General features: G+C 41.4%; 5 protein-coding genes across 5 annotated transcripts; 2 read left to right on the forward strand and 3 right to left on the reverse strand.

Moving 5' to 3' along the window:
- Positions 1 to 302: 302 nt before the first annotated feature.
- Positions 303 to 1,962, reverse strand: EAE97_001277 (uncharacterized protein; the record flags this gene model as incomplete). Its single annotated transcript, XM_038871787.1, has 4 exons — positions 303 to 734; positions 1,136 to 1,297; positions 1,350 to 1,639; positions 1,680 to 1,962. The coding sequence occupies 4 exons, from the start codon at positions 1,960 to 1,962 to the stop codon at positions 303 to 305; spliced, it is 1,167 nt and encodes a 388-aa protein (XP_038737688.1).
- A 651-nt stretch (positions 1,963 to 2,613) lies between these two features.
- EAE97_001278 (uncharacterized protein) lies at positions 2,614 to 4,834 on the forward strand (the record flags this gene model as incomplete). Its single annotated transcript, XM_038871788.1, has 9 exons — positions 2,614 to 2,699; positions 2,754 to 2,896; positions 2,945 to 3,240; positions 3,316 to 3,368; positions 3,416 to 3,716; positions 3,776 to 3,967; positions 4,030 to 4,251; positions 4,341 to 4,547; positions 4,605 to 4,834. 9 exons carry the CDS (start codon positions 2,614 to 2,616, stop codon positions 4,680 to 4,682), a joined length of 1,578 nt encoding a protein of 525 aa, XP_038737689.1. The 3' UTR covers positions 4,683 to 4,834.
- A 3,146-nt stretch (positions 4,835 to 7,980) lies between these two features.
- On the reverse strand, positions 7,981 to 8,571 carry EAE97_001279 (uncharacterized protein; the record flags this gene model as incomplete). The annotated part of the gene is made up of 2 exons (XM_038871789.1): positions 7,981 to 8,277; positions 8,482 to 8,571. 2 exons carry the CDS (start codon positions 8,569 to 8,571, stop codon positions 7,981 to 7,983), a joined length of 387 nt encoding a protein of 128 aa, XP_038737690.1.
- A 1,437-nt stretch (positions 8,572 to 10,008) lies between these two features.
- EAE97_001280 (uncharacterized protein) lies at positions 10,009 to 10,504 on the reverse strand (the record flags this gene model as incomplete). Its single annotated transcript, XM_038871790.1, has 2 exons — positions 10,009 to 10,425; positions 10,481 to 10,504. 2 exons carry the CDS (start codon positions 10,502 to 10,504, stop codon positions 10,009 to 10,011), a joined length of 441 nt encoding a protein of 146 aa, XP_038737691.1.
- Positions 10,505 to 11,800: 1,296 nt separating this feature from the next.
- EAE97_001281 (uncharacterized protein) lies at positions 11,801 to 12,370 on the forward strand (the record flags this gene model as incomplete). Its single annotated transcript, XM_038871791.1, has 4 exons — positions 11,801 to 11,832; positions 11,896 to 12,028; positions 12,078 to 12,184; positions 12,244 to 12,370. The coding sequence occupies 4 exons, from the start codon at positions 11,801 to 11,803 to the stop codon at positions 12,368 to 12,370; spliced, it is 399 nt and encodes a 132-aa protein (XP_038737692.1).
- Positions 12,371 to 12,920: the final 550 nt, after the last annotated feature.

Here is a 12,920-nt window from a genome sequence, read left to right on the forward strand (position 1 = left end):
GTATCAGGTAGCTTCCCCTAGGCTTTTCAATTGTACCAATATGGCAATTGTTATGATCTGTGTTCATAATTTATGGACTACTAGCGTAGAATATTGTACCAGTTTCCAGTTTCATGATTCTAAACTTTTGTTTCAATATTATTCCTATTTCCAAAGTTTACGCTTCGTATATACATATGACAGGTATCAATCTATATAAAAACATTTCAGCGGAATCGGATCATATATCGCCTAAGGGCAGACTCAGACTCCCGATAAGGATATCGCTTCTGATAATCATCTGTCAGATTTACAATTTCCTCCTAGCGTGTCTTTAAGTTAGACTGTGGCCTTCTTCGCCATCTCGCAAGGCTGTCTGAAACTGGTGTCAGTAAAGAGGTACCAGGCCATGAGAGAAGGGCGAGGATGCTTCGCATGTATGGAAGCATCATCTCAGATGGAGGAGCCAGAGCCAGTATATCCAAGATTTTTTCGGCAAATCGATGGTGGAATACCGGTCGGAACCAGGTGTTGGCTATGGTAGCAGTTCCTCGCATGTGATCTGTCAAGATTCGTTCCAAAACGTCTTTCTGGGTGATTGTGCGATCTAGTAGCAGACCAACCTCGTCTCCAAGACTCTTGAGCTCCCCGCTCTCGAAGTATGGCTGGACATACTGATCAAGTATATTTATCGCGTTTTGAGCGTACTTTGCATCATTCAGAGCCAGTGTAGGCAATAGTATACTACAGTGAAACTGTGGCGCGTATTAGCATATTGATATTGCAGCTAGTATGTATAGAAAGGAGGTTATACTACTCTTGTATATATTTATATACTGAAAAATACTAGCAATATATTGAAATACTAGAATCCAATATAAAATATATATTTCTATTCAAATTAGGCTAGAAATAAGGGATTCCTATTCAGTTTGAAATAAGGAATGGAAACTTGTTATCTAATACGAATAGGAACGTATATTTTATATTGGATTTTAGTATTTTAGTATATTGCTAATAGTATTGAATAACTAAGTGATATTGAATACTTTCAGTGGTATTGAATTCTGTACCATATATGTATGTATTTCGAAAAAATTCGATATATACCATTAAACTAATCTGTATATGGAATACGGGAAATACTATTGCCTACACTGTTCAAAGCGTCTGTATAGGCTTCGTTTGATGTGACAAACTGGCGGCTTATTGCGTTATCACGTCTTTGCGCCAGCATCTTTTTGTCTCTGGGATGTACTTTATCTGCCCGTTCTAGCTCTATGTTGAAAACGCTAATATTATGTTGCATGTCCATGATCTGATTTTATTCTTTTTAGCTGCGTATCAAATATGACTGATTGAGTTAATACCTGCTCATGAATCCTACCCAGACTGTTTTGCGATGTAAGACAGAAGTTCCGGGCATCCTCGAAGGGCTTGACGGCTGATTGTGCCAGATCTGCCACGTTATGTGGAGGAGGCTTGAGTATTTTGGAATTGTTTTGTATCCACTTCACTGTGCGACGTAGAGATTCTGGGAATTGTTGGCCAAAGGTTTCCCCATTTTGACTTTGGCTCCATAGCTCAGGGGGCTTCGCGTCCGAGGCCATCTTCATCTTTAAGTCGAGCAAGCTCGCGTAGGCGGGGATGAGTTTCATGTCTACCCTTTGCAGTAACGTTCAAATGGATTCTCGCGTCACCTTCCAATTTCTGGATTTTGTTTTGAAGCTGCCGACCTGAATGATAGACTGTCAAAACGTCTACTATATGCCTCACTTGCCTTGGTTCCCGTCGAGTGATTGCGTAGAAGCGATCCTGTCTCCAGGTGGGATTCACTGGTGTATACCATGGGCCGCTATTTTGGCATGACCGAGCAGACAAAGCTGCGGCTCTCGTGGCTGTGAAAAGGATGGTCGGAAATGTAGCGGATGCGAGGAGATTCTGGTAAACCGCAAAGGTTCTTCGTAGTTGAAACCTCGACATGGTGAATGGTGCACTCAGTGAGTATGGAGAATGAGGTTGATCTGTGTGAGAATTGGTGTGTCTTCGGGTATCTGTATGCGATCTTTGTGATATATTGTGGGGAATCCGTAAAGGTGTGGGAACAAGTGTTGCGATAGGATCTGTCCGAAGAACTAACCAACGTGGAAAACCGACTCGTCATATAATTCTAACGGCACCGAATTGAGATTCGTATAGATTCAAATCCAAGATCTTGAGCTCAGTTCCACATCCCTCAAATCTCACAAAATCGCTACGCGACGGAAGATCTTCGGTCTAGAATCTAATATGCGTTAGTTCCACAAAATGACTTCGAATATTCATCAGGAGCTGAACTTCAATCGCTTGCCGCGCGGGGTAGAGATCCCGTGGGGCAAGCTTGAAAGACAGCTGAACGTGTAGTTGAGCTTTCCTCTCGTAGCTATTCGATGTGTTTGCAAACTCTCAAAAGCGGGGCTCTGACACTTGTCACTGTCTGTTTTATAAAGAAGGTAATAATAACTTTGAAAACAGGTTTATTACACACTATTGGACCTCAATATCTTGGAAGTGGCAATATCAAATTTCTTCAGCTGCTCTCTTGTGAAGCACCCGGCCACGATATGGTTAGATCTGCAGATTCACGAGATCCGGATGAAGTTAGAGCTGGATAGCAAGAAGGCAGAAGTTGCTGAATTGAAAGAAAGTCTCGACAGAGAATTGAGAAACTTCCCTCGTGGGTATGTGAATATTCTTTCTTATGTCATTTGACCAGCACTAACATTTGCTTACAGTATGGAACTTGCAAAGATGGACATCTACAAAAGTCTCGCTGACAGTGTGACTGGACTTTTTACGGCGCTGGGCAATGTCGGGTCGGCATTTGTGGCAGCCAAAAATCCTGCCACCTATGCCAATGCCGCCAGCGAAGCTCTAGGTTCTACCAACACCTCGAATTAAAACACAACAAAAACAGGCTCAAAAGACACCGATGACAAGGACGACGCCAAGGCCAAGAGGAGTGTCGGGGACGAAATAGCCTATGTTCAAGTTGGATTGATTAGAATGGCCCTGGAACAACTTCAAGGTCTTTTGGAAGGCGATGACAAAGATGGTATTCAATGGAACTTGATTACTGGAGTGGGAGATAGTGAAAAGCATGTAGAGAGAGACGGGAGAAAATGGAATTTGGTGATGGTGAAAGGAATGCTCAACTCGCACACCGATCTCTTGAAAAAGTCAAGTGGTAAGAATAAATCCAAGACAGGAAGAAATTGCTCAGTGCAGTTGATACAGTAGATCCGGTACAATTTCCCTCATTTCAAAGGTATAATAGCACTGCTAATGAATTCATAGGTACTTGACGACCTCGAAAAGTTGGCCAAAAATGCAAAGACGGTGGGCAAGGAGTGGGAGCAGCCCACGGACAAGCAAGTCAAAGAGTGGCTTAAAACAGTGGAAAAGATTTGGTCGCTGTCCAGAAGATTGAGGTCGCCCGGAAAGCATCCAAACAAGCCTCTCGGCCCGCTATGTCCCCAGTTCAGCTGGCTCTCGCATCACCACCTGCCGTAGCCGGACAGAGTGTGAGTCAGCATGTCGTGTCGGCTCATCGCTTCTTAGTAGACACTGCGAGAGAGGGGCACACAACCGCCAGGATCGCGCTCGATCAAATGAAGAAAGACCTTGCACAACTGCAATCCAACGTCAGCGAGATCACGGCCAAGGGACAAAATCTTGCCGGAGCAAAATTGACACTGGTAATGACATTTAGATCTCAATGGAGATAAAAATGATCCGGTTACTGACTATCGTTCAGGAAAATATTAAGGAAGTCTTGAATGATTGTATAGATTACGTCGTCACGTTGAAGGATCACATTACGCGCATGCTGATCTTTTTCCGCACGTTCAAAACCAGAGTGGACACGGTGATGATATCCCAAATTGAACCATTCACAGGAAGAGTTAAGGATGTCATCAGTAACCATAAATTGATGTTTGATCTCATTGTAAGTAGTTATTTGCTTTTAGTGCAAATGTTTTTGACAAAGTCCACGCCAACTCTACTCAGCTTCTGCAAACAAGCGCAATTCAAATATGGGCTAGTTTCGAGCAATTCAAAGATATTTCCAAAATGTACAAGGACATTTACAACCCTCATCTGGTCGATGGTCTTCATCTCGTCGATCTCATGACCCGACTACCGAAAGGATCGGATTTTGCTAGTCAGTTGGGCAAGATCGACGCATGGAAGAAGGCTGTTCAAGGCCAAGTGGACCTAATTGTTGAAAAGGTTAGTCCCGATGGTCAGAATCTTTCATATTTTTTCATGTATAATCAATCCATCAGATTCAATGGCTAACTCCCCTTTCTTCTCATCAGCAAATATTAGATGTCAAGAGGAAGCTGAATGAGGAGGAAAAAGAATTGCTCGAGAGTCGATTCAGGCTCCCGGACCCTCGCAAACAACAGCAGCTGGCAATTCAACAGGGAGGCGACGAAGCCAGAAAAGAAATCAATTCTAGGATCGAGGAGGTCAACCCAGAGCTCAAATACATGGGCAAAACTGACCAGGATCAACGTATTGAGGTAAGTTATATCAGTAAACCTCCAAGTACAGAAACACTAATGAGATGGGAATGGCAGGAGCTGAAGAGGGATATCGCGCAGCTTAAATCACCCAGCGAATATGTCGCGTCCATGCGCCGTCCAAAGAGAAATTGAGGAGCAGAAGACCTTGACCTTGTTAGAATTCTGCTGGTAGAGATAATGCCAATTTTGGTGATGGAAATAAAGATTTTCACATTCGATCTGCTTATATACCGTAATGTTACCCGAAGTACGCTGGAAAATGAGTTCTTTCTTAACACTTTCTTTTCAAGAAAGCATTGCAATGAATCTTGAATCTCATTGACTTAATCTTTTATTTGTGTGCTTCTGTTAAAAAGCATGGTTCACGTGGTGCTAGTGTAAGGGGAGCTAGCCCTAATTGGTACTAGTAAGAGCTCTTTTCGAATAGAGCTCTTCCTTTCATAGCTAGCTTCAATACAATCAGTCAAATTCAACCTCTGAATGCCCTCAATTCCTAGCCCATGCTTCGCACCATATCCTGTAGCAAGTCATACCTGAAACAGCTTCATATGATTCATCTCTACGTGACTTCAACCTTCTCGCTTAAGCAAGATCATGAGAGAACCCTTTGTCATGATTAATATATTCTTATATCCAAATGTCTTTATCTAAAAAAAAACCACTGCACAATTCTTCACATTTGCATCTGGAAAAAATGAATCTTTCCCTTTCTGTTTGATATGCAGCAAATAAGTTTCTTTGATTGAGGATCTAGTTATAACGAACGAGCCCACAGGCAAGACACGTATTGTAGACTTGCGAGAGAGCCAAAAGATTGTAGTCGAAAGCTCCTCAGGCTTTTCACATAACACCTGATCAGACTTTCGATATACAACAAGATTTAGATAGCGTCGAGGCACACAACAGCAACAACAAGTATAGAGTACCGAACCAATGCAATATCCATTTATCACTCTTCATGATATCCTTCCATCCTCTCCCTCAACACCGGGACTATCGAGCTCAAATGAGTAAAGCATGCTCCAAGCGCATTCAGCCCCCACAAAATGATATCATGAGAACTGATCGAAAATTAGCTTGGGAAACCATCTACCCAGATAAGAGTTTCCTACATAGTTTAAAATTCATTCTAGTACCAGTCATCTCTTTTAGCCTTGTATTGATCTTTGAACTTCTGAATATTGTTATTATAGGAATCATAGTAGTATTTGGTTCAGTGAGAATAATAACAATTATCTTCTTTGAGATTGTTATTAAATCTTGTGTGTGGCTTTATATTCCTTGGTTATTGATTTGTTGGGATTCTTGTATTGGTAAGTATTGTCTTCGTAGGCGTATGCGATGGTGGCAGTGAGGAGGAGTCCGAGATAGATAAACTTTATGGTGAGGATTTAATTCGTTGAGAGGAGGTTTCTGTGTGAGGTTGGGAAAATGTAATTTTTGCTTAAGCGGCTGTGGAAATTTGAAGATGGGAATGCGGGATGATGGATTTCTTTATAATGGGGTGGGCTAGGAGGGATTGTTTATATACACAGTTTCTGAGGGGGCGAAATTGAGCTTTAGAAGTCGAGATTCCCCATCTCGTTTTTGTTTGCTGGCAAACGTATTGTACTTTAGCGTATTCCGTCTCTGAGATTGGTCGCGGGTAAGACACGATGTTCAAAGCAATAACCGCTTTTCTGCTACTTGCAGATAGCTTGCTTGAACAACCTCTTCGAAATCGTAAAACGATCTATCATTTCCATTTGTAGCATGGCAACATTCTCTGCATATCCATCCAGATACATACAATTGGTCTGATTGCCCTAAGAAATATGATTTAGCTAGGTACTTACATGATAGCTCTTGGGGATTCAGCACCTATCCCGGTGTCCCATCAGCTACGCCATTCATGTCTGTTAGTCTTCGATGATATCACATACGATATCTGACTATATTCAAATTGATCTACATACGGAGGATATGTCTTACAATTTTTAGTTTTACCCCATATGTTCACGATGTAAAATCACCGAAATATCGGACTCGCAATGAAATGAAAACTTCACAACGAAGCTGATTATTTTCGCTTGGTGATTTAATCGTAGCTAGATGCGCTGATCGACAAATTAAACCTACTCAGCATATTCACCTCTGTCAGCCTCAAATGTAAAAGCGAGAGATGCATCTCCTGCCCCTTGCCCCGCAATACAAATTCGTTTGCATATCCCTGCGGGAAATTCCTGCGTGTCTTGTATGGCTTCGATTCTCCTATGGACTATTAAACATATCACTAAATCCATAAATTATCCTCTGCTGTTTCTTACCGCCTGGGAGAGTTGTTCCTTACATCGTGTCGGTGTGACGTCCGTTATATAATGTTTCGCTTCGGATACGGTGATGCGGTGATATAGATGCGGAGTGTCGTCCGTGATGTCACTTTGCTGGAAATGATGAATTTGAAACAAATATTGAGACCGCCGTTTGATAGAACTGCAGGAAATTGCTTTTCAGCTGATACGGTACTGGAGGATATGAGGAGATATCACAGGTTTCGATACTCTTTCATGTTCCTCAGTCATTAGGAACTTTTGCTTGGTGTAAATATCTTCCATTTTGATGATCAACATATAATTTTCTATAGTGGAAAGTAGGTTCATGCTCGAAGAGTTGTATACAATGAATGCGTGAAAGTTTCCGTCCTCGTGGTTTGCTGTTCATCCTATACACACTTTGACTTGAATCAATACTCTTCAAAAGAGATATTGCAATTTTCTTCTAAATCCTTCTATTTTAGGGTGTCTCTTTTCCAGTGAGAATACCAGATTTATAGGAGTTTGATACAGCAGAGTTTGTTCATATCCGGTCAAAATTGCAGAAGTTGATTGTCCCTTCATCATGCATAAGATATTCAGGGTTATAATTATACTGGATTCTTTGACTCTCTACACTTTTAGGGACTCTGAGAATATGAGATTTTCCTAGTCATAAAACAGAGTAGGAATGATGAGTAAGTGCACCTAACAAGAAAGTGAATGGAGTACACAAACGAGATGAATTCACTTTTTACAACGCTAATCTTCGAAAAACAGTAATGATTTTGAATCAAGAATCTTGATGCACAAGTAGAAACAAAACTTGACCTCCATTATGAATAAAAATCCCGCCTCTTAACTAGCATATTTTAGACAATTAGCATCCACCAAAGCACAACGCAATGTACAGAAACGCCACTGAATCTTCATTGCAAAATTCATAGACAACTGCAGAGCTACATTGAGAGAACCAGGAAAGAACAATAATGAAAATGAAGATCATCTCCACTCTCCCTATCCCATTTCACAAATCTTGAGATTGGAATCTCAATCCTTGAAATCCAACTCTTTTGACAGTGTGCCCATGATCACCCGGGAGTCCGTTCCAGGCTACTCTTTTCGCTTCTCGGGGTCCTTCATATCGAAACTCGTGGAGCCGTAGGTTTAGTCTGTTTGGGTCCTCGAGATCCAGACGCTTTTTCCAATCCATCCCATGCGACTCTCTTTGCATCCCGGAGTCCTTCATATCTGACTCTCGGTACTTTAGATCTAACTCTCTTTGATTCAGAAACGTCAATCAACCCATCCCATGCAACTCTCTTTGCCTCGGGTCTAGCATCCAACGAGTCATATCGAACTCTCTTCGACTCTGCCTCCCACTTGCAGAAACTTATATTCAACAAAGCTCCCTCATCCACCCACAGACCACCACTCTAGTTATTATAATATCTTTCTATAACTTATCAAAAAACAATTATATAGGTTTCCTTAAAATCAAAATTAGTTATCTTACTAACCTTTGTTATGTTTCCGCTTCGATTGTTGTATTCGGTTTAGTCTTTCACAATCTTGCTTCAGTTCTTTTAGCAATAACTGGAGGTAAATTGTGATAGCTCTTCTTTTTGGACGCATCGTACTTTCTGCACGCCTTTGATGTGGTTGTAACATTGGGTTGCGAAGACCGTCGAAGAAAAAGTCAGGATACTGGAAATCTTCAAGAAATGCATTGTGTAATTGATTTCGTGTTAATACTGGATTTTGTGAGTCAGTTATTTCTGTTTCTCTCGACTTGCAAATAATGAGGAAGGTACCGGTTCGCTTTATTCTCGAAATGAAGATTGATTAATTGACGAGGAGAACTGTGGATTGGGCATATGTATTTATGAGCGAGGTCAAGAGCTTACGGGAAAACATGTCATTTATAGTAAGACCTCTTGCTGGGTACCCCACGTTGAGAGGAGATGTAACGAAAAATTGAGGCATTGGTGCATCATTGATTGGCCGATTTCATCGCGGTGAATCTGAGAATTGGAGGAGCACCATCGTTCCCCTGACAGCAGATAAATGACACACTGCACAAGTACCCGACAGATGATAATCTGACAAAAAATTTGTCGCCGAATTCCGACTGATTAGACAGCCCCTTGCATTGGGGATGGCAACCTCACTACATAGCACTCTGCATAAGTACGAAATTTCCTAGGAGCAAAATGTAAAATAATCCCAGACTAGTCAGATACATGGCAGATGCACATAGCATAAGACTTAGTAGCTCTTAGCTTGCGGTAAGTATTGCAGTGTAAGCAAGCTAATGCACACATTATTCCCTTCAGCCAGCCAGTTCTCGATAATTTGTACATAACCTTGATACTTTGTGAGTTACAACAGAAGCTTTTGGAGCTGAAATTGGAAGGCTGGAATTGTCTCACGTTAATTGCTTAGCTAGTAAATGATTCAAGGTGACGAGTGTTTCTCGATGCCAATGCAAGATTTGAGGATAATGGACTTCTATCTCGCAAGTAAATCCTTCCATTGCTCGCGTATATCTGTGCTATGTGATTGGAAGGAAGCTATCACGGTGTACGGGTTAGGTACTAGAGAAGATTTATGATATTCTATGAGGAGTGAAAGAGGAAGCGGGGAGGCGCCGACTATATGGAGGGTGGATGTCTAAGGCATCTACATAACTACGTATTGAACCTGTGACAGAAGCGAAATTATGGTGAATAAATCTAGATGTCGCTCTTTCAATGTATGCATACCTCTCAGCTGGAATGACTACCAAGAACTACATACACGCCCCAGTATTTCTTGAAAGTCTATCTCCAAAATAACCTATATTCATAAGGCGACGAGTTGAAAGCTTTATTAAGAAAGTTCATGCTCGGATCATGCATTGCACTTCTTCCATCTTCTTGCTTGAAACTCCCACTAAAACCGTGAACTGCGCATCATTCATGCTGTCTCTCCAACTTGGCCCTTTGAACGCTGCAAAACGTTGGCTTCAGCAGATGACATGAACGTCATGACATTCACAGTGACAAAATCACTACAACAGGAGGTCGTGACCTCATTTCTGATATACAAGAAAGGTCGAAAAATCACTATCCTTCAGGTCGGGGAACATTATAAGACAGCAAAATCCAGTTTCTGTCAAGGCATACTCAAGCCTCAAGTGAGCGAACTGTTAAGAATGCTACCTTGGCAATTCCTCTTTGTAGTATTATGGTAAAAATTGCACATGCCAAAAAAATTCTGAATGGCAACACGTTGCATAATAAGAAGACCAGGAAATGACAAGATTTGGGTCCCCGAGTCGCTACTAAATAACCTTGACTGGGGCCGTCCCCGAAAACTCCTCTTGCGATAACTTTCCGCAGATCATAGGTTGCACAGATCACTTCCGCAGTTCCCAGGTCACCTCCCTGCGACATTCTCGTCCGAAATGTATTTTCTGAGTCATTATTTTTTGGGAATATTCGAGGCCGAAAGACAACAGGAAATTTCCTAAAACTTAGGGTCCGATCTGGAAATTTAGTTGAATGTTGATCGTTTCGAAACAGGAAGTTCGGAGTAGCGATCTAATCCACAATTAGTGCACCTCTCAAATGGAGAAACATCAAATGTAAAACTTACCTTAAATGCAGATTCACGAAACATTGCTCCCTACCTAGGTAGATGGGTAGGTAGATATTTGGAACGGAGCTTTTATTTTCATTGACTTGCGTTTGTCACGTGTTTGGTGTCATTATCCGAAAAGCTCAGATCGTGGATCTGCTCACAATCCGTAGAAAGTTAAAACGTAACACTGTGACACGAAATCCGTCGATGGGGTATTTATAATCGAACGAGTTGCCAGCAAGAAGATTGTGACGTCACTTGTATTCCCATATTAATCAACGCTGCGCTGCTAACTAATCTTTCCTTGAAGAATGTTCATAATTTCATAGAATCATGCATAAATTCTAACCTAGTGTAGCAATGTAATGCATATTTAGAATGATATACAGCTTTCAAATCTGCTGAGAAGTTGCAATCGGTGTCATTTTTCTTCAATGTTTGGGGAAAAAAGTTTCACCCCTTTAAGTCACACTAGTTCTACCGAAGACGTCAAACTAAAAGGGCATCGAAGTCATCTCGGGACCGTGATCTGGCCTAACCTACCGTCAGCTTCCCCACAAACACAAGAACTCTAACACTTTCATAGCTACCTTCAGTGGCAAGGTCCTCAATGATTACGCATGCAGAATTTTATAATCTGATCGTTGGTCAATGCAGCCAACGACTACTTAAAGAAGATTTTCCAATCGTTCGTGATAAGAAGCACGAGCGTTCTAGAAAATGGGGTTCAAAACATGGCAGAAATTTGCCGAACTTTGTTCCATCGATATTGATGATATTAGTGGGGTTTCCGGAAAGTGGAGGGTTAACGTCTTTGGGCTTCGTCGTGCTCTCCCCGCCGAAACGTATTCGATATTAAAGTTTAAACAACAGTTTTCTTCCGTGGTTGACCGAACCTAAATTGCAGTCCCCCCCCCCCCCCCGCGCCCTGACCTCTGATGAGCACCGGACTTACGTACCACAGTAACTTCTTGATCCAGTTCTTGCAACTCAGCAAGGTTAGCCATGAGTTCGGTAATTTGATTATTGATTTGAGTCCGAAATCAATTTGTTAATGAGCTTTAGGTTTTAGCAAAGCGACTTTGGTACAGCTTACAGCATTGTGACAATGACCCATTTGTATTATAAAACTCCAATAGCACGCAGCTCAAACTCAAACCAGCTCAACATCCACGCCTAAACACTCTTATTCTTTTTCAGTATAACAGAACATCGAAAATGCCATCTTTCACATCTAATTCGCCTTCAGCCAGACTTGGCGTTCTGGGAGGGCTTTTTTTGCTCTTCAGCTCCGTCACCAGTAGTAATTTGACATATTAGTCTCCTCAACCAGGTATGGATCCAGCCTTCGCCAATTGGATTACTGAGTAAGTTGGAAGATGTTAAGCCAAAGTCAGCCCTACTACAACTACTCACGGTTATTAAATTAGGTTTTATACTGCTGCAGAAGCTAGCAACACCACTGCATATGGATACTCCGAGTTCTTCAGCACCAATGCCACTATCAGTCTTGGCGGATGGGACCCATCCCAGGACGTCACTGATGGATTGACTGTCAGGATCGTATGTATTCACAGAAATTTTTACTTTCAAGGATTGACATTAATATCAGCACTACCCAACAAACGTCATTCAAACCAAAGACACTGCCGATACAGTGTTTGATCTTTTTGGTCTCACCAAAGGGTACTATGAGAATGGAACTTGCGTCGTTGGCAGGTTTGTGGAATCGTTATTTACAAAGATATTTGATTGGAGTTGCTAACTTTTCCATCCAGTTACGAGACCAGGTTTACTATCCAGACTGTTAACGGTCGTGCAAACCTAAAGCCACGATCGGGTTCCCTGACTGCATTGAATCTCATAGAGCAAACCGTCTCTAATCAATCCTGTGATACATTTTAGGCAATATGGAGACTTGAACTTATAGATTCTATTCTTTATTACTCATGCCTACCCCTCATGCGCGGCCCTTTTTCCGACGGGAAAAGTGTACACGGCTGTTTTTTTGTATGGGAAATTTATCATATATAACGCCTTTCCCATACAAAAAAGTCATTTTTTTTGAAAAATTTGAAAGTTCTAATTTCAAAAACCTACAACTCTATCAAAGAAAATATCAAAATAATTCAATCATTTTTTGAAATAATTTGAATGGTTATGAATCAATTATATTAATATAATAAATTTAATTCAAAGATTGATTAAAATAATATATAGTTCAAAAGTTGAAGAAATGAGGATTTTTGGTGTGTTTTCGCTTAGTGTGCGATAAGCCGGGGCCTCAACTCTTACGTCTTGTGAAGCGCTATGTAGAGCCTCTCTTTCCTCTCCTCGGCCAGAGGCGCTACTTTACAGTGACTCTTCTGTGGTATATGCGAAGGAGTACTCTGTGACCTTACCACCTTCTACTCTTTTACAATAACAATATTATCAAAAATACTTTGAACTGCAA

This window comes from Botrytis byssoidea (genome assembly GCF_014898295.1).
Source record: "Botrytis byssoidea strain MUCL 94 chromosome Unknown BBYS_002, whole genome shotgun sequence".
Classification (NCBI taxonomy): domain Eukaryota; kingdom Fungi; phylum Ascomycota; class Leotiomycetes; order Helotiales; family Sclerotiniaceae; genus Botrytis; species Botrytis byssoidea.